We start from the raw sequence: 22263 nt of genomic DNA, 5'->3' as shown, positions 1-22263 counted from the left end.
AGAGCTACCACCATTGTTTCTTCCCGCCCCCGTCCCCACATACAATGTCACAATCTAGCGACTGGGGTGTCCAGCCCTGGTGAACACCTAAGGCTCCACCCCTTACAGTAACAGAAGCGACCAGACCAAAAAAAAAAAGAGAGAGAGAGACATGTCTCAAACAGAAGAACAGATTAATGCCCTAGGACTCACATTTTAAGCGACTGAGAGATAGCCACTCTATCTGATGCACAGTTCAAAACACTGGTGATCAGGAAGCTCAGAATTGGTTGATTTGGGGTGCAAGTTAGATGAACAAATGCAGGTTACCATAAAAGAAATGAAGGAAAATGCAGAGAACCAATAGTGATAGGAAGGAAACTGGGACTCAAAACGAGAGTGGACCAGAAGGAAGAAAGAAACAACCAAACAAGAAAGAAAGGAGAAATAAGAATTCAAAAAAAAACGAGGAGAAGCTTAGGAACCTCCAGGACATCTTTAAACGTTCCAACATCTGAATTATAGGGGTACCAGAAGGGGAAGAGGAAAAGCAACAGATTGAACACATATTTGAATAAATAATAAAGGAGAACTTCCCCATTCTGGCAAAGGAAATAGACTTCCAGGAAGCTCAGAGAGTCCCAAAGCAGTTGGACCCAAGAAGAAACACACCAAGTCTCATCATAATTACACTAGCCGAGGTAAAAATGAAGGAGAGAATCCTAGAATCAGCAAGAGATAAGGGCACAGTAACCTACAAAGGAGTTCCCATCAGACTGTCCGCTGATTTCTCAAAAGAGACCTTAAGGGCAAGAAGGGGCTGGAAAGAAGTATTCCAAGTCATGAAAGACAAGGACCTATATTCCAGATTACTCTATCCAGCAAAGCTTTCACTTAGAATGGAAGGGCAGAAAAGGGCTTCTCAGATAAGGTCAAGTTAAAGGAGTACATCATCACCAAGCCCTTATTTTATGAAATGTTAAAGGGACTCATCTAAGAAAAGAAGATAAAAAAAAAAATGTATAGTAAAAGGACAGCAAACTCACAATTATTAACAACCACACCTAAAGCAAAACCAAAAGAAACTAAGCAAACAACTAGAACAGGAACAGAACCACAGAAATGGAGATCACATGGAGGGTTAGCAACAGGGGAGTGGGAGGAGGAGAGAGGGGGAAAAGGTACAGACAGAATAAGTAGCATAGATTGTAGGTTGAAAATAGATAGGGGGAAGGTAAGAATAGTATGGGAAATGTAGAAGCCGAAGAACTTACAAGTATGACACATGGACATGACTAAAGGGGGGGATGTGGGTGGGAGCGGGTGTACAGGGTAGAGGGCAGTGAAGGGGGAAATGGGACAACCGTAATAGCATAATTAATAAAATATATTTTAGAAAGTGGGAACAGATCAGATAAACCCACAAATAACTGTGCCATGACAACAGTCATAACTGAGTTTTAATGAGATAATAAGATGGGAATTGGGATTCTGATTAGGAATATGAGGTAGACTTCATGGTCTTTCTCTCTGAAAAGCCAGGGAATGTTATTTCAGACAAAGGAAATGTGTTGAGCCAAGACAGGAATGTAAGAATTGGTTAATATGATTGAGAGTGGATGAGTTCTAAAGTCAGCTTACCTGAGCTGAACCCTGGTTCCTTCTACTACCTGCCATGTGACCTTAGGTAAACAGTCACTTGGTATTTCAGTTTCTTTAAATATAAACTGGAGATAATACCACTTCTTACCTCATGGGATTAAAATTTTTAAAGAATGTTGAAGTAGAATCTATAACTGCAACAGTATATATTGCTTTATATAATGTCATATACTGAATACTCCTGTATAACCAGCACCCAGATAAAAAATTAGAACATTACCAACATTCCTGGGAGGCCTGTACAGTCCCCATTGTGGTGGTTTGAGAATCTAATGAGATAAAATTTACAATGTGCTTAGAACAGTTCCTGGCATATATAATGTCCCCATCAATGTTAGTATTATATTTAGTAGACAGTTGGAAATTGAGCTTAGAAAAGGGATAGAATTGGTAGTACAAATCTTGATATTCTGTATGTGGTGGCGACCCACCATTAATTGCTATATGGTTGAATCATGATAAAGTGCAGTGCCTGGCATACATCAAACATTAGTAAACATTTTTTGAATGAATGAGAAATAGAGTTGTGGTTACCAGCTGGGGTAATATCTGTGTTTAAGGTAGAGCCAGAGAAAGAAACGAGTACTGGGTGAGCAGAGCTCCAGGAGAACACAGTATCCTAAAAATCAAAAAGAGAGAGGTGGTCAGGAATGTCATCAGTGTTAGGGCTTTAGAGAGATTGGATGAAGGATTTGGTAGTTATCATATTATTGCTGTAATTTTAGTGGGTAGCTGTTATTGGAAAATTAGACTCAGATCATTTGGAGCTATAGAAAGACTAGCTTAAATATTTAAAAATGTTGCTTAATGTAATTTTTTTAGTCTAATTTAGTATTTAACTCGGGTTCTAGAGGTCAAATGAGCTTCAAGTATTGGGAAGGGAAGCACATGTTTGAAAGTTGAATTAAATGAAAAGAAAATTTTAAATTTATTTTTTATTTCTGGGAAATTATATACACAGTAGTCCTTCCGCATCTTCAGGGCATATGTGCCAGGGCCCCCAGTGGATGCCTGAAAAGAAACCATGGATAGTACCAGACTTTCTATATACTATGTTTTTTCTTGTATACACATACTCGCGCTGAAGTTTTTACATGCAGTAGTTTCCCCTTATCCACAGTTTTGCTTTCTGTGGTCAATTACAGTCTGAAAATATTAAAATGGGAAATTCTAGCAATAAACAATTCATAAGTTTTAAATTGCACACCATTCTGATTAATGTGGTAAAATCTCATACTGTCCATAAATCATCCCTTTGTCCATGTTTCCGCACTTTATACACTACTTGCCTGTTAGTGCAGTGCTTGTGTTCAGGTAACCTTTATTTTGTTATCAATGTTCTATTTTATTATTCGTTATTATTATTAATCTCTGCCTAATTTATAAAACTTTATCATAGGTATGAGAGGAAAAATATATATAGGGTTCAGTACTATCCATGGTTTCAGATATCCATTGGGGGTCTTGGAATGTATTCCATGTGGATAAGGAGGGACTACTTATAGACTCAGCTTTCTGGCGCAGTACACTGCTTTTGGTCACAACACATTATCTGTTTATGTCTTTTACCCACAAATGCCTTTTCCATCTCAACTGAACACTTATGATGCACTGTGGCTGTAACCTTTGCAGTTTGAGGTGCAACAGCATAACTAGCACGAATTTCTTTTTCCTTCACAATTTCACAGATAAATTCATTCTTACTCAAGATCTTAGCAACCTCAACATACAATTTTTCTAAGTAAGTCATGAACTTCCACCTTTTCACTTAATGCAGTTTATGGCTTCTCTTTAGCATATCCACATTGCCAGCATCAGTACTCTTGCACTTTGGGGCCATTATTAAATAAAATAAAGGTTGCTTGAACACACTGTGATACCACAACATTCAATCTGATAGCTGACATAGCTAGTAAGTGACTAATGGGTGGGTAGCATATAGTGTGGAAATGCTGGACGAAGGGATGATTCACATTCTGGGTGGGACAGAACTGGACTGCTTGAGATTTCTTCACCCTACTCAAAATGGTGTTCAATTTAAAACATGAGTTGCTTATTTTTGTAATTTTTCACTTAATGTTTTCGGAATGTAGTTGACTGGTGGTAACAAACCGCGGAGGCAAAACAGGATAAGGCGGCACTGCTGTGTGTACTGTATAAAATAAATCATATTATTATAGTAGTCAGCATAAAATGGACAACGAACATCCCTGAAAAGAGATTTGAAGAAATGACACTTTTATAGGAAAAATGATAAAGTCTCTCCTTTTTAAAAACAAGGTTAATTACTTTATTTTTCTTGTATAAAATTATGTGGTGGCCACAGCTGGAGCCTGGGTCCTCTGCACAGAAACTCTGGTGTGGGTCTTTACAAGATGGCCAGTGAATTCCTGATAGGGAGACTTGAGGAACACAGTCTGTTTCTAGAGGTTGGGGGTGAGATAGCTGTAGGTCTTAGAGATGGCATCAAAGGCAGCCTTGGTGAAGTTGCTCAGTGTGGCATTGTGGCTCTTGCCTGAGAGATAGCAGTCATCAATAACCAGCCATCAGCACCAGCTTCTTGGGCACAGGGGCTGAGATGATGCTAGTGCCCCTGGCGGCAGGGATGAGGAGGCTTCCCAGCACAGAGCCACAGCACCTGGTTGGGGCTTGTGTGCAAGGGACAATGTGGGGCTTCCTGATCTTGTTCCCCCAAAAGCGTTTCCGCACGGGGACAATAAAGAGCTTCGTCAGGATGATAGCCCCATGGATGGCAGTGGCTACTTCCTTTGAGCACTTAACACCTGGACAAACATGTTTATTACAGTTCCCAATGGTGAAAATGCCTTGAACCAGGCCTCTGGCTTGCATGTGTCAGCTTTTGCAGGGGCATAATATTCAAAACCTCATCCATGAGGGCATCCCCCAAGAAAAAGTCGGTGATCTCAGATTACCTGACAGGCAGAGAAAAGAGATAGATCTCCTTCAGGAATTTGATTTTCATATCCTTGACCAGGTGGCCCAGCTTGGTGACAGGAATCCACTCCTTGTCCTTGCCTCCAGGAGCACCATGGCCTCCACCCAGACTTTGACCCTGGACATGACCTCAGCCCCAAATGCTGCTACTGCCCTGTCCTCCCATTCCAGGGTACCTGGGCCCTCCTATAGCAACAGCCTCATCTGCCATTTGTGTTTCCTGGGGGAAAAAAACCAAAGTCTTTTAAACAATAACCATATAAATGAGGGCAAGAATGCTGTGATTTATGAAGATGGGTTTATAGCTTCTCTCACTCCCCAAGTCCTCATCCCAAACCATGTTTTTAATATAAGCAGAATGGTCATTATGAAATGTAAATTAACAGCGCTCTTCTGCTTAAAAATTTTCACTGGCTAGCTACTATTTTCAGACTATCTGATTATCCTAGCTTTATATTTAGAGGACTCCAGGATATTTTTTTACATGTTTATAGTTCCCTACCTACATTTATGAAATCCAAAAACTTCTGAAACTTACTATTGTACGTTTTTACAATACTTAGTAAGTTTGTAAAAAACTTGATAGTAAAAACTGACATGACATGTCAGGGGGCTGTTTTTATTCACTTATGTTTATTTTCCATCATAGTGCATCCCCCATACCTTCTTCCCCTCCACTCACCATCCCTCCCCCTGCATTTACCATACTGTTGTCCGTGTAGGAGGCTATTTTTAGTTCTTTTTTTAAATCTTGGTGTGAATTTTCATACCTTTCCCTGAAGAAATGTTAATATGTTTGAGAAATCATAAAGGATGTGTTTTTCTTGAGTATAAAAGGTTATGGGGCACTTTGGTTTAATTAACCTATGGTATCCATCAGCTTTTATTGTACCTAGTAGTTTGTGAGTTCCTTTTTGAACAGTTCTGTTTATAAATAGTTATAAGGATTGACATTTCATGACCTTATTTTCCTTAGAGGTCTTCAATGAAACCAGTTTGTTTTTAAAAATTGAATATTTATTTTATCCTGCAATTACCCTATGGATCCATTGGTATTTTTTTATAAGGTCTTAGATTTATTGTATGGGATCTGATTAGTGATCTTATTATTTTATGTCTTGAAACATTTTGCTATTTGATTGTCCTAGGAATTATTTCTTTTTACTCATTTATTTCCAAAGATGCTAAAAAAAACTTAATAGGAAAATGGAAAAAAATGGTAAAATCACCTAGAAGGGGATGGTAAAATAGTGAAATCACTAAAGGAGACTGCATCGCCCAAAGTACTCAATCATCCTTCAGGGAGGTGTGAAAGAAAGTAGAGACACCTCCTTTATAGTTGGCTTTTAGTTTTACTTCAACACAGTTAACTATTCAGAATTGTTCATTCTCTCTTTACACTAGCTAATAAAAGAAAATTAACACAGGAAGATGTTTGACAATAGGATGAATGCAAAATACAGCACTACTCTAGACTAATGATGATGAAATTGATTGTTAGAGCAAAGTCTCATACTAAGAATTTTCATATACAATGTCCTAGATTAATTTTTTCAAACTTATCAAGTTAATATGTTTTTAAGGATAAAAAAGGAAATAAGCTATTCCCATCTATTTAGTAGGAAGGACTTCATTATGTAATAGTCTGACAAAGTTCAGGTGTTCCACATTGCTAAAAGTGTGCAGAATTTTCATCTTTTGTGTTGTTTGTGCACCAAAATTCATTTGATATGATTGATTAGTGGACAAATGCTGAAGGCAAGTCTGTATATGAGGGTAGTTGGAAGGAAATAGATGATTTAGAAATGAAAAGATTTATTACTCATTTCAAATCTAAAACTGAAAATATTTTACAGTTATGGGGCAAAGAAGATAAAATACGAGTCATCAGATGTTTCAAAAAATTAAGCATTGCATTTTGACAATTGAAGAACAGAAAGAAAAATCAGAAGTAATAATGAGTTAGAATTCATTAGAGATAAATTTGAAATCTGCAATCAGCATTTATGAAATGGACATGTTCCCAGTTTGTGCGTTAAATTTGATGAGCAGTTACGCTCAGAGAACATGGTCCATTTTGTGTATATACCTGTAAAAACAGGACAATGTGGACAAAAAACAGGACAATAAAAATCTGGGTTTACTTATTTAAAATTTCTAATTTTTTTTCATTATCCCTCATTCTTACTTGTCAAATGGCTTTAAAACTACAAAAAAAAAAAAAGTGTAAAAGTTTCCCTGACCAGTGTAGCTTGGTTGGGTATCCTCCCACAAAGCAAAAGGCGCCTTGTTAGATTCTCAATCAGGGTATGTGCCTAGGTTGTGTGGGCATACAGGGGGCAACTGACTGATATTTCTCTCACATCAGTGTTTCTCTTCCTCTCTCCCTCCTCCTCTCTCTAAAACAAAAAACAAATTTACAAAGAAATGTAAAAGATGCAGAGGACCCAAATGGTAAATGGTAATGACTATTTTTCCTGGTATGTTGAGAGTTAAAAAGTCCCAAGAAAACTGCAGGTATACCTTGGAGATATTGCAGGTTCATAGTTCCAGTCCACAGCAATAAAGTCAGTATTGCAATAAAATGCATTTTAATCATTTTGCTTGGTGGAGGGACTTCAATAAAAAAAAAAAAGGCAACCTCTGTGGAGTGCAATAAAGCAAAAGCACAGTAAATGAGGTATGCCTCTAAAAACAGTTTTTATATATTTAACAATCTCTCTCCCGTGCAGTCTACTAGTCTATTAGTTGGAGAAATTGTAGGATTGGTTATTGTGTTGTTGTTTTTTAAGATTTTTAAAATATATTTTTAGAGAGAGGGAAGGGAGGGAGGGAGAAAGAGAGGAAGTGAAACATCTATGTACAAGAGACACATTGACTGGTTGCCTCTTGTAACACCTCCAACTGGGGACCTGGCCTGCAACCTGGGCATGTGCCCTGACTGGGAATAGAACCAGCAACCTTTTGGTTCTCAGGCTGACACTTAATCCACTGAGCTGCACTAGCCAGGGTGATTATTGTGTTTTAGTTTTAAGAAATGGAGCCTGAATTTAAATTTCTAAAATTTTACAATGATAAAGTTATTGTTTTAATAGTATTATAAAGGTAAAGAGAGCATGGCATTATAATATCGAGTATAAGGACTAGTTAAAGGTGGTTTGTCTTTGGGATGATTCTATGAGGAAGTTTAATTTTGCATCTTTTTAACATCATAAATATTAAATCTGCAGAAGTTAATGTATTAGTAATGTAGTTACATAAAACGGCATAATTTGAGCTAGAAAGTCCAACAATGTGCAGCATTAATTTGGCTAATGGAAAAGTTAGAATATGTTTTGTATGCCATGAAAAAGAAAAAACATTCTCTATTATCTTTATCCAACATTGTAACAAATGCGCACACAGTATGTTTTCCAAGGGAGAAAAAGTACATCTAATGTAAGTGGCAGAGCCTGTCCACGTTTTCTTGGTTAAAACTTTCCCTCTCATTCCTTTTATAAGGTCAGAAATTAATCATTCTTCTTCTGTCCCTTGGGATTCCTTTAGAAGTTTAGCATGAATCTTTCACTTAGTCTCAAGTTAATTACTATCTTTACTCTCCTAAACAACACAAGGACTTAAAATTCTTTAACCTTGATAAATTGCCTCTTGATTTTTGCACTGTTGTACATTTTATATTTTTTAACCCCACAACCAGTCACTGTTGAACAATTATTGTTTTATGTATTCAGTGATTATTTAAATTTACCTTCACATTCACCACTTTTTTTTTAACTTAATATTCATTCATTCCGAGGTCATTTTCATTTTTCCTAAAGTATACCTTTGCAAATGTCCTTTAATCTGGGTCTACTAGTAACACCTTTTTTTTTTTTTTTTTAAATCTTAAAATGTGTTTAATTCATTCCCCTCATTCTTGAGAAATCATCATGTAAGTCTCTAGGATGTTCTCCCTGCCACCCCAGGCTGCTTTATAAATGCTCTTTTTTCCTTAGATGCATCTTGGTGAGAGTTCATTTTAATTTATTACTATTTGGGGTTTGTTAGAGCTCCTGAATCTGAGGGGTTTTACCTTTTATTCTGGAAATCTGAGGCATTCTTTTTAGATGTTACTTCTCTGCCTTTCTTTTTCATTTGCTACTCTAATTAGATACATTACCACTTTCTCTTCTGTCCTCTGGATCTTTTAGCCTTTCGCCCTATGTGCTGGTTTCTTGTGTGAATCCCAAAGCTCTAGGCATTGCTTCCCAATGCCTTTCATGTGTCTGCTAACAGAAAATATTTATACAGCAGCACAATGGGTAAACAGGGAGATTGGGGGCCCTGGATAAAGATGTTGCAGCTGTAGGTAACAGACTTGGGGCTCTGGTTACTCATGCACTGCTCCTTTTGCTCCTTTTCCCTGAGAACTAACACTGTTTCTCTGTTGGATAGAAGGGACCATTTTGCTTAAAGATAATTATGAAAAAGCAGGAAAATGAAAGGTGACTACTCCATGAATGTTCTGTATCATGAAGTGGCAGAATTTTTTGGTTTTAGGACACCTTTACACTTCTAATTATTGAAGACCCCAAAGAGCTTTTGTTTATGTGGGTTATATAATCACTGTAACAAATTTAAAAAATAATATTATCAGATCATTTTAACATAATAATAAATCACTATATGCTAACCAAAAGTACTATGAAAAAAAAAACCCACATTCCTACCTCCGCAAAAATAGTGAGATGAGAGGCATTGTTTTATATTTTTACAAATCCATTTAATGTCCCAGTTATGGTGGTTGGATTCTCAAATTTGCTTCTGAATTCAGTCTGTTGCAGTAAATTATTTGGAATAAAATATATGAAGGCAATCTGTAATTGAAAAAGAGAACCTCTTGGACCTATGAAAGGGACTTAGGGACCCTTAGCAGTCTTTGGATCACATTTTGAGAACCACTATAGTGTAGAAAAGTGTTCCTGGTGCCAGAAACCACTTATATGGATAAACTATTTGTATACTTAAGTTATTTTAATTTCAGTAGTGACTGTAAATTTAATATAATGTAAAGCCAGATCATGGTAATGGAATTTGAAAGCATTAAAAATGGGTCCAGAGTTGGATGATAGGTTAGGGTTGAGGCCAGAAATGTAGAAGTTAGAGTCAAGTTGGAATAACTAGAAAGTAATATTGAAATTGGGGGTTTGTCAGTCATTCAAGTTGCCAGTTTAAGAAGTCTATTCCAATACCTTTATGCTTTTTTCCCCACCAGAGTAAAACATAGAATTAAAAACAAAGTAGTACAGAAAGGCTTAAAATGAAAATAGTATTTCCTTATTTTCTTTCTCCCTGCCTCCCAATTCTGCTTCCTAGAGACCCTCATCTTTTATGCATTCTGGTTTTATTTCACGAAATAATATGCATTTCTATGTCTCAGTTTGTCAACTTTATACGTTATATAATATTTTGATTTCCTACAGTCATAGTTAGGAATTCTCCGTACCCTGTCTTGCTTCTCGTTTCTCCTCCTAAATTCAATGATAACAGCTATTTCTGTTACTATAAACAATTCACTCCATTCTAGTTCCATCTAAGGTAGACAGTATTCCAGTACTGTCTATTTTAGGAAAAGAATCGTGAAACTCTTTTGCTTTATTTGACTGCTTTGTCCATCCCATCTTCAACTTAGCTACAGTTTTACTTGAGATACCATTTATATGATGTTCTGTGATCATAGTTTCCCTTCTGTGACTTAGATTAATTCTAAAACTTGAAAGCAAAATTTTTCATTATTATGGCTGTGTTAATATTTACTGTGAGCCAAGTACTGTCCTATGATTGTAATTTCTAATGTGTTTCATTTTTACAACCTTGAGTGGTTTTACAACCACTTAATAGAAGACTCTTCCTAGGCTCAAATTAAAAAGGATTTTTTCCTTTTTATACCCTACTAATTTTTCAACTATGATGTCTTTTAGCAGGATCATACCTTTTTTGAGCAGTCTGGTATTTCCTGAAGGCTTTCATTACCTTTTTTCCTTTCAAATCTTGTTGGTGCCTTTATTACCTTTTAAAATATTTCTAGGCTCCTAGTCTATTGTCTGTTGTACAGTGCTCTTTTCCTGAACATGTTCCTTCTGTCCTTCCCTTGATTCCAGTGTAAGCTGATTGCCTCTCTGGGACTGCTACACAGATGCTGATCTGGGCTTTTATCTCACTCCTAGGTTTGCAGGATCCCACAATTTCTTGATTGATTGTTGTTGGGGTTTTTTTTTGTTTGTTTGTTATCGTTGAAATACATCGTCATGTAACATTCTGAGAAAATGTATGTAGGAGATAGGCTTCTTCAGTCCTTGAATGTCAAGAAAAATCTATATTCTTCATTAATAGTTTACCTGGGTATGGTACAGAATTTTATATTAATAATAATTTTCTCTTGAATTACCAAGACATCGTATTGTCTTCTAGCCACTGGTGTTATCAATAAGAGTCTGATTTACATTTTCTTGTGTGTAGATGACCTGTTTTTCTTCTCTTTGGAGACTTGAAGGATTTTTGTGTGTGTTTGCAAAATGTGAAATGCTGTGCATGTGTCTCTAGGTGTGGTTCTTTCGTTCTGCTTTGCACTTTGTAGGCCCTTTGAATTTGAAAATATGTGCCTCTCTTTAAGAGTGGGAAATTTTATTTCTTAATTTCTTTCATCCACTTTTTTCTTTTCTCTCTAGAATTCCTTCTAGTTGAATATTGTACCTCTTAGATTTATTCTTTATTACAGTTTTCATATCTTTTCATGTCTGTATCCCTCAACTTGGTTTCCTGACTAGTGTAAAGTTCTTGTTTTATGAATACACATTAGAGTTTGAATTCTTGTCTGTTGCCTTGACATATTTGATTCCTACAGGGTAATTCTTGGGTCATTGTGTGGCTTTTCTGTTGTTTTTCAGTTTATAGTAGGCTCTCTTTAAGTTTGTGGTAATTTGGTTGGCTGTTTTGGTTAGCCCTCTGGCTGGAGTCACTTTTTGGTAAGCAGGTGTTCTTAAACCTTTGGATTAAGTACAGAAATATAAAGTGTTTTTACTCTTTAATATTAATAATTCTTTAGACATTTTCTTTTCTTCTTTTTCCTTTCAAGAGAACTATCCTTCCATTATTATGTCTGATTCTTCAGTTATTTCTTTTTTAAGCCATTTTTATGTTTGTTTCATCATTTATTATTTAGTTTGTCCCAGTTATAAACAGACTAATTAGATCTAATTTATTTGCAAAGGATATTATCTAAATAGAGGCTTCTGCTCCACTGGATACTTAGTAAATGAAAGTCTTCTCATTTTGCAGATGTATTTTATGGCACAAGATTTTGGTTATTTGGCCCTGACTCGTGTGGCTCAGTTGATTGAGTATTGTCCCTCAAAGGGAAAGGTCGCCAGTTCGATTGCTGGTTGGGACATATGCCTAGATTGCAGGTTTGTTCACTGGTCAGGGTGCATACAAGAGGCAGCTGATCAGTGTTTCTTCTCTCCCTCTCTTTTACCCCTCTCTAATAATTAATTAATTAATTTAGGAGGGATATTTATATCCCACTTTATTTAAGAGATAATTTAAAGACAGTAAGTATTACATTTTATGAAAGGATATAATTTAATAGCTTTTATTTTAATACCCCAAAGTAGGCAGAAACCTTGATTTGAACTATTTCCACTTAGAAAAATTTTACTTAAATGAATTTGGGCTTGATTTGACCTGAATTTTATAAAATTAACTTATTTATGTAGATTTAACCACTGGATATTTAATTGAATTGGCATTGTCTAATTTGGTCATCTACCTCACATAAAGGACAGTTTTTCTAAGGATATTTGAAACTGGGAGAGAAATTCCCAGATGGGTCTATGGCAACAACCCAGAGAATCTTTATTCTGAGTAGCAAGCAGTCAGCTACCCTAGTTTTCACCCCCTGGGAAATGGGACTGGATCATTATTGTTTATGATGCTTTTGGTGGAGGATATGTCAGCCCAGATAATGGGTAGGGACCTGACTATACAGAGCAGAATTAGGTTAAACAGCCCTAGGGATGTATATAGTAATTGCTGAATGCACTGGCATCTTTTTTATGGTTTCTTGGAAGGGTGACTATAAAATTTATTGTTCATACTGAAACACACAGGAGAGTTGAAAGAGAGTACTATTAATAATTATGCTGGGAAGGTGGGCATAAACTGGAGTATATGGTCATCCCATCTTGAGTCACATGGACTCTTTTATAAGTCACGTTGCCTGCTAGTTGACTGGACATTACTATTCTATTCCTACTCTTTCTGTTCAACAGAACAAATTTTGGGGAGAAAGAAATGTGAACAGATATTTGATAAAAGAGCAGTGGGATGGATAAATGGAAACAGTATAGGAATCCAAGACTATCTGAATTTTTGTATAACCAAACCCCCTTCTGAGTATGCAGTTTGGATTGTGTAAAATCTTACCAATAAATGCAAAATACAAGTTTTACAGAACTGATTATTTATATTTTAAATCTTTTTTTTTTTTTAGTTTTAGTTTTAGGAACTTGGAAGAAGTAAAATACGTTAATATGTTACTGGCATTGTTTCCTAAGGATGTAGAATTATCCATAGAAAATGTCAATCCCAAACCATTTTCCCATTATTCCAATTTAAACTTAACCTTTTTATGTCTTAGAATTGGCACACATGTAGAAAGTGTTCGGTAATTTTAGTATCACAATAGGGAAACCTCATCCGAATAGAAATTATAAGAGTTTCTCTGGAGTCTGTTCTAAGGGGTTTTTTTTTTTCCTTTTTCATATTGGGCTGCATTCTACCACCCTTCCTCAATCCACTGGTTCTAGTTCTGTTCTCTGGAGCAGCATGGAGTCAGTCTGCTTTGTTAGAAGACAGCTATCTTATCTTCCTCAGTCACCCTTTCTAGACTGAATATCTCCAGGTCCTCCACTTTTTATATGAAACAAAACCCATACTTATAAACTTCATATTGGTTCCTTTTGAATAGTTCCTAATTATCAGTGATTTCCATAATACAGTTAAAATAAAAAGGCCTCGAAGTTTAAGTCTGTGCTATATTTGTTTGGTAGTGTGCACACAAGTGAAGAATATTCTTTACTATAACCCATGAATCAGATTCTCCAGTTTATTAGTGCAGCTTCAGATCATGTATTTTTTTTCTTAGCTATTCCTAACTATTGACTTATTAAAACTTACAGTCAGCTAACCCTTGTCAGCTAAATAACTGTTGGAACTCTTTTTTTTTTTAAGGCATTTCTGTTTTGGTAATACACCTTTAGCAGCACATAGTTGTATGTATCTTATTCGGAGATTGTAGAACAACAAATTTATTCCTATGCCAACATTTTTAGGCCTTGGTTTTATGTGAAATAGGCTCTCAATTTAAAAGCTAATTGGCTGCAAAGTTTTTGATTTTCAGTTTTGGAAACTTCTGTTTCTCTGAGGTTTAAATGGTTATGATTGCAAAACGTCTGACTTAGGTCTCCTTTTGCAACATGTACATTTTAAAGAAAAAAACAATTGTATGTAATGAAATTCTGCCTCTAGTCTGGAAAAGTTATCTAAAGTAATAGAGATTGCGCTGCAGATTTTATACCCTAGAGCAGGATTTCTCAACTTCAGCACTGTTGACGTTCTTTGCATAATTCTTTCTTGTGAGGAGCTATTCTGTGCTTTGTGGGATAAGTAACAGCAGTCGCTGACCTCTACCCGCTAGATGTCAGTAGCACACATCACCACCACCTTCTTTGCAGTTTGACCATCATCAAAAATATTTCTGGACATGGCTAGATGTGCCAGGGGAAGGGGTGTGGGTGCAAAATCTTCCCTAGTTAAGAACCACTGTCCTACATAGAGCAGAAGTATTTGTTAAGTCAACTGGGTAATCATTTCTACCTTCAGTGTTTTCCATAATTGGAGTTAGAATACAACATTTTTCTTAACATCTCTTTGTGGAGATTTTTTAAACTATACAGCATAATAAAGAACTTTATGTATAACAAATACTTTCTGAAGTTCCAAGTTTGATCAATTTTTCCCTTCCTAATACTGTTTCTTATTCCAGTTTGCCATCCCTGCTTTGTCATATGATCTATGATCTGAAACATAATGTGTGACTATTTAATGTATTGAGATTAAGGAATGAAAATTATATAACAGTGACACATACGGTATTGTTTTGGAAGTTCATTAAGTTCAAATAAATGCTTGGTCAAATTTTGTAGTCTGTGATTAAATTACTTGAAAATGTACTTTTTATTTAAGTTGATTTAACTCCAAGGTTTTAAAATTAAATTGTATTATGTTTATTCTTCTACTCCACAATATAGCCAGCAGCCAGCTTCGGGTGTAGCCTACTCTCATCCAACTACAGTTGCTAGCTACACTGTCCATCAGGCTCCAGTAGCTGCGCACACGGTTACTGCTGCCTATGCACCAGCAGCTGCCACAGTTGCAGTTGCCAGGCCTGCCCCAGTAGCTGTTGCAGCTGCTGCAACAGCTGCTGCTTATGGAGGCTACCCCACTGCACACACAGCAACAGATTATGGTTATACCCAGAGACAACAAGAAGCACCACCACCACCACCCCCAGCTACTACACAAAACTACCAGGTAAGAAAACTATTAGTTTCAATAGCGTTAAATTACAGGCTTCAGTGTCCTCAGTATATGATATAATGTCCGAGCCAATGCTTCTCAGACTTGGCTTTTCCAAAATATACCTGTAATGTTAGAGAAGAGGAAATGTGTATTCCCAGGTAATTGGGGGAGGAGGGCATAGTCCAGGCATTAAGTTTCCTTGCTTTGAATTTTATATGAATAATCTCCCCCAGTCCATTTCACTATATCTGTTTGCTTTGATTTTGAAAAATTTACATTATTTAAACGTTTTAATTTTACCCCAAGTTTTTGAGAAAAATGAAGATATAGGGAAAATGCCACTTGTTTGTACTGTGGCATTATTTGTCCACTTGGAACACATTTTGAGAATCAATTTTGAGAAACATGAGCCTAAGCTATACAGGACAAACCAATTATAGTGTCTTTTTTAAACTTAGCAAGGGTGGAATTTCTGGTGCCTATACATTCTTTCTCTCAAGATGTTTTTTCTTAGTATGTAACAGTAAATTAACCTGCTCTTATTTATCCAGTCGCTTTTTGTTCAGCCTTGTGGGGATGTAAAGATTTAATTACCTTTATAGCATTATGTTTATTAAGGTACTAAATTACTGTGTGCTTATTTAATTAAATTTGGTCCTAATTTCCTTTAACCCATTTTTATTTTAGTTTTATTGAATTTATTGGGGTGGCATTGATTAATAAAATTATATAGGCTTCAGGTGTACATCTCTATAATACATCATCTGTATATTGTATTGTGTGTTCATTACCCCAAGCCAAGTTGCCTTCCATCACCATTTAGCCTCCCTTAACCCTCTTCTACCACTCCCCACCCCTTTCTCCCTCTTTCCCACTGGTAACTGCTGTACTGTTGTCTGTGTCTGGGAGGTTTTGTTTGTTTGTTTTTGCTTAATCTCTTTACTTTTTTCACCCAGCCCTCCACCCCACCTCCCTCTGATAGCTTTCAGTCTCTTCTCTGTATCTATGAGTCTGCTTCTATTTTGTTAGTTTATTTGTTCAAGATTTCACTCATATGTGGAATCTTTATGTGGAATCTTTGTGCTTGTCTTTCTCTGACTGGCTTATTTCACTTAGCACAATACTCTCCAGGTCCATCCATGCTGTCACAAAAGGTAAGAGTTCCTTCTTTTTTACAGCTAATATTCTCTTATATATAAGAGAAATTGGCTGTGAAAAGCTGTGAAAAGTGTATCACAGCTTTTTCTTATCCACTCATCTATTGATGGACACTTGGGCTGCTTCCAAATCTTGGCAATTGTAAATAATGCTGTGATGACATGGGAGTACATGTATTCTTTTGAATTAGTATTTTTGGTTTCTTTAGATATATTCCCAGAAGTGGAATCACTGGGTCACAAGGCAGTTCCATTTTTAAATTTTTGAGATAACTCAGTACTGCTTTCCACCATGGCTGTACCAAACTGCATTTCCACCAATAGTGTACAAGGGTTCCCTTTTCTCTACATCCTCTCCAACACTTGTTTGTTGATTTTTTAAAAAATTTTATTTTATTTTAATTGTTGTTCAAGTACAGTTTTCTGTCTGTTACTCCCATCCCAGCCTACCCCCCCCCCCCCCGCAGCCCTCCCCACAAAGATTTTATTCATTTGTTTGTTTAGTCCCCTGGCCAGCAACCCAGGCATGTGCTCTGACCAGGAATTGAACCCATGACTCTTGGGTTTGTTTGTTGAATTCCTTGATGATAGTCATTCTTACAGGTGTGAGTTGATATCTCATTGTGGTTTCGATTTGCATTTCTCTGATGATTAGTAATATTGAGCATCTTCTCATCTATTTGTTTGCCATGTGTATGTTCTCTTGGAGAAGTTTCTATTCAGGTCCTTTGTCCACTTTTATTTGGATTGTTTTGTGTGTGTTGATTTTTTTTTTTTTTTAAGATTTTATTTATTTATTTTTAGAGAGAGGGGGAAGAAGGGGAAAGAGAGGGAGAGAAACATCAGTGTGTGGTTGCCTCTCACACGCCCCCAACTAGGGACCTGGCCTGCAACCCAGGCATGTGCCCTGACTGGGAATTGAACCAGCGGCCCTTTAGTTTGCAGGCTGGCAGTCAGTCCACTGAGCCGCACCAGCCAGGGCTGGTGTTGAATTTTATACATTCTTTATGAATTTTGGATATTATTCCCTTATCAGGTGTATCATTGGTGAATGTGTTCTTCCATTCAGTGGGTTGTCTTTTCATTTCATTGATGGTTTCTTTTGCTGTGCAAATTAATCTGTTTGTTTATTTTTAGGATCTGTTTTGTAAACTTGGATCCTTCTGGACTTTGCCTAGTTCTTCTGTATTCTTTTTAATTATAGGAATTTATTGTGATTAAAAAATTAAATGAACTAACAATATTAGTATTTATTATTAATATTTGACAAATTACTAAGCAGGGAATTCCTTTTGACTTTTGTGATTGTTTTCATTATGTCCAGAGGTGTAATATAATAAATTCTGTTGTTCTTAATAGGATGTATGAAGCCCATCTTTTTCCCCACCCTGCCTAATTTTCAGCCTTTCTACCTTCATACCTTCCCATCCCTCACTTTATGCTGTACCAGAATTCACCAAGCTCACCTTGATCTTCATTGCCTTGAAGATTTTTATTTAATGTGCCTTCTCCCTGGCACCTCTGTTCCCGTTTCCTTCATCTGGAAGCTCCCATTCATCACTGTGTTAATGGTAGTAGTAAATAAGGGGGAATGAAAAGAAAGCTGGAGCAACCACAGAGTATGGAATACACAGGTGTTCTTTACTACAGGATCTATCTTTCAGTTGCAGATCAGCCATGAGTTTTTTAGTAAAATTGTTTTTATAAAAGACATTATTTTTAAATGTTTTAGTAATTTTTCTGGTTTTAAAAGTTAAACATGCTGCTTGAAATGGTTTTGACTTTATTTAATGAAGTCCAGAATGAATCCCCTTTATAATTTAATTTGACTCTTATATTTAGGTCTAGGTATATATTTAGTTTATTTCCTTTATTACACTTTCGTATAGCAAGATGAGGGCCATTTATTGCATCTACTCCTAGCAAGATTTTCTTTCATTCTCTTTCCTCAGGACTCATACTCATATGTAAGATCCACGGCTCCTGCTGTAGCTTACGATAGTAAGCAGTACTACCAACAACCAACAGCAACCGCTGCTGCTGTAGCTGCTGCTGCCCAGCCTCAGCCTTCTGTTGCTGAAACCTATTATCAGACAGGTAGGTGGGCTTTATTAACATACACGGTTTCATTGTAAATTATTGAAATATATTGTCTAGGGTGTTTTTAAATGAAGATACGCTTTTTTGTTTTTTGAGTCCATGTATACTCATTGTGTTATCTCAAAAGTTGGGTTCTAGCCATATCCTTCTATGCCTCTGCTAGAATGCCTTTGAGTCTCAAAGAGAAGGCCATGGAAGCAGTGCATAATCATGCCCTTCTCTCCTGGAAATGTATTGTATTTCTGGTCTTCAGCTTACAATTCACTTCCTGCTGAAATAAGCAGTTGAAAAGCAGTTGTGGTGATAACCTTGGCCACTTTCTCGTCTTTGCCAGAAATGCCTAAGACATACTGCTGGTTGCCTTTGTAACCAGTAGAGACCCTTTGTGGGTCCATATTTTTAAATCACCTGTCTCTGATCTGTAATGACAAGTTGGTTCTATAACCAGCCACCAATATTACAGTTGACTCAAATGCATTAAGTGTTTTGTTTGCAAAGAATCCTATGTATTTGTAGTCTTTAGAAGGTGATTTTTTAGAAGATTTTTTTTGTAGAGGTTTGACAACTTTTAAAACAAAGCTCTCTGGGATTTGAAAAGTAGACAGCGTTTTTATTTTAATTATTTTTGAAGGAGCATGAGAGTATGGGTAGAGCCTTGGGTTAGGAAACAGTAGAACTGGCTTAAGCACTAATGAGGGCAAGCGATTTTTTTACCTCTTTTCCTCTGTGTTCTCTTATTTGTAAATGATTTAGTTGACTCAGGTCTCTCCAGGATACTTCTAGTTCTAAAATTTTATGCACTTTTAAGGAAGTGGTTTAAAAATATTTTGAATTAACATAACCTTGATTTTTCTTATAGCCTCATCTCAAATGATTTGTATGTACAGCAATCTGTAGTGGACTTCTGGGTTGTTATGAAGGTCAGATTGTGCTTGAAAGTACTGAGTTATCTAAGCGTCAGAAGAGTTTGATTTAGTCTAATTTCTGACATTGAGTATGTAACTTTAGTTTTCTTTTTAAAAATGTTTGCAAAAAGCTTAAAACTTTTAAGTGCTATTTATTTAGGGTACCTTTACGTAAATTAGCATAAAATGAGTTTGGCCCCCTGGTATTTGGCCCTTTCTAAGAAATTACATTTGTACAATTTGGTGACCAATAATTAGTTATTAAATTCAGTGATTGATAATAAGGCTGATAAGATTCTTAAAGTGTACATTTGTTTTGAATATGGTCAAAGGGAGCAGAAAGTTTAGCAGAGACTTAATGGCAGCAATTTATGAAGAGCTGCACTCAAGTTATTAATTGCATTTGAAGAACTGTCAGCACCTTGTGAGTTGGAATTATAGATAAATCAATAAAATGTAATGATGGTATATGAATAAGTTCCTCATAACTTAACATTGAAATTTTTACTGTGAATTGAAATATGTACTTTGAGGCTTTCTCTTCTGTTCCCAGTATTAAGCATGACTCTAAAGTAGCCTTGACTATCCTAAATACATATATACACACCCCTACACACACACCTTTTCCAAAAACTTTTTAAGTAGTACCCGTATCTCAGTTAGTTGTAAAATTTACAAAACATAATTTTGGAAATATGGGATGGGAGACTATTTTATATAGGTATCATATTTTAATTGGTAATAAGAATTTTATCCCCCTTTGCCAAGAAGAAATTGCTGGCATCTAATTTACAGTTAACATTTAACCTGCTTTTTTTTCTAGTTTTCCATGATGTTGGCACAGTAACTACAGGTGTACCTTGGAGATATTTCAGGTTTTGTTCTAGACTACTGCAGTAAATCAAGTACTATAGGTGATTTACCCTTCTAATTTTCTGATGCCTCTCTCTCAATTAGCTCCCAAAGCAGGTTATAGCCAAGGTGCAACTCAGTATACACAAGCCCAGCAAACTCGACAAGTGACAGCCATAAAACCAGCGACACCGAGTCCAGCTACCACTACTTTCTCCATTTATCCTGTATCTTCCACCGTACAGCCAGTGGCAGCTGCAGCTACTGTGGTGCCATCCTACACCCAGAGTGCTACTTACAGTACCACGGCAGTTACTTATTCTGGTAAGACTGATAAACAATGTTTAAATAAATAAAGACATTGGAGACTTTTCAAGCTGTATAGTTTGTTTTTTGTTTTTGTGTTTTTTAAGCCAGGAAGATTTTAGCAGAACATGAAATGCTCTTTGGGAGTTTGAAAGCTAGTCATGAGTTTTGGGCCTCGTATTGCAATTAGAAAAAACAACACAGTGTTCTACTAGTATTCTATTTCCTTTCTGACTTCTTCAAATGAATTTGAAACCTCACAGTTAACAAGGGAATACCACTGACAAATTTTATTATTTATGTAAACCCTTAAGGAGCTATTTTTTTGTGTTACCAGGAATAAGTAATCATGAAAATATTGGTTAACACTTGTAAACATAAGATAATGGTTATATAATACACATCTCAGAAGGACAGTAGGTTTCCTTAAATGATCGTGTATTTTTTCTTCAAGAAGTGTAATCACTAAAACCTTACTATGAGGTACCTGAAGCATTTCAGTTATTAAAAATCACACGTTACTTTTTTAGAGACACTTAGTCTTATACTGCTATACAATTTATTATTTTACATTTTATTTGTTCCTTAATACCTTATTTTGTTCCATGGAGGATTTTAAGTGACATGGGTAATTTCAGTTCTTTCCTCTTGATACTTTGTTGTAGCTTAACTGTTAGAAGCCTACTTATTCAATTAAATGTTTTTTAATTTCTCAAGAAATATTTCTCTTACCCTATGCCAAATGCTATGATGGGTGCCAGAGATATGATGATGAATTAGGCAGGCTTGGAGTATTTGGGGATGAGAATTTACTGTGGCTGGGGTACAGGATATATGGAATAACACCAGGAGACGAGGCAAAAAATGTCAGTGTGAAAAAAGCCTTGTAGGCTCTGCTGTGGTGTCTGTCTTTATCTTGGGGGTAGCCAGGGTGCCAAGAGGAGATAGTACAAAGGGAGCAATGGGAACAGCTTGTAAGTTAACTGTGACAGTCACGTGCAGGTGAAGTGAAGTGAGGAGATGTTATTTCCAGATCTGTCATTCCGATTGCTCAGACAAAACTTTTCTGCCTCTCTTTATCTGATTAACCAGTTATAATTGTAATGGAGTTATTTCAGTGAAATCTGAGTGGATAGATTTTTCTTAATGTCCATATTAGCTTCAGAATACAGAGTATGATAGTATGCTTTCCTTTATGTTAGATGAATAATACATCATTATTTTAAACTAGAAATGATAAATTAAAAAATTTTATATGTCTTTCTATACTTCTCTTCCATGGAAATATTCATACATTAGCATCATGGTTTCTTTATAAAAAAAAGAAATTTGTCTTATACATACTGTTGTGTAAATTAGTTCTCATTAATGTTCTTTCATGCTACTAAATATGAAGATGTATCATTCCTTATGTTATTCTCCACCTTTTAGTTTAGAAAAATTTCCTTCAGAAATGTTGAAAAAAAAATAGTACTGGTAACCATATACCATTTACCTAGATTAACCAATTATTAATATTTTGTCACATTGGTTTCATCTCTCTTCTCAAAACACATTTTCAGATAGTTCAGCAGTATAGAAAAGTTGCAGATGACATGGTGCTTTGTCCAGAAATTTTCAGCATATATTTCCTAAGAATAAGGGCTTTCTTTTACATGGTCACAATGCAAATGTCATAAAAAGGAATTGAACGTGGATTTTTATCTGATAATTTTTTTCAGATTTCC

At 36.0% G+C, this 22263-nt stretch overlaps 1 protein-coding gene and 1 pseudogene across 2 annotated transcripts in view; one reads left to right on the top strand and one right to left on the bottom strand.

The window, feature by feature from the left end:
* Positions 1-22263, top strand: part of ZFR (zinc finger RNA binding protein) — a 77690-nt gene that overhangs the window by 7351 nt on the left and 48076 nt on the right. For both annotated transcript variants that reach the window (XR_006786724.1, XM_045847789.1), the window contains exons 3-5: positions 14946-15228; positions 18326-18470; positions 20336-20554. Coding sequence is in view for 1 of the 2 variants with exons in the window: in XM_045847789.1 (XP_045703745.1) it covers positions 14946-15228; positions 18326-18470; positions 20336-20554 (647 nt within the window). In the remaining variant the exon portion in view is untranslated. The remainder of the gene's footprint in view (positions 1-14945; positions 15229-18325; positions 18471-20335; positions 20555-22263) is intronic.
* Positions 3951-4807, bottom strand: LOC123824553 (annotated as a pseudogene).

This window comes from Phyllostomus hastatus, unplaced genomic scaffold (assembly GCF_019186645.2).
Source record: "Phyllostomus hastatus isolate PE091 unplaced genomic scaffold, TTU_PhHast_1.1 phas_contig_58, whole genome shotgun sequence".
Classification (NCBI taxonomy): domain Eukaryota; kingdom Metazoa; phylum Chordata; class Mammalia; order Chiroptera; family Phyllostomidae; genus Phyllostomus; species Phyllostomus hastatus.
This window is presented reverse-complemented; position numbering and strand designations above follow the sequence as displayed.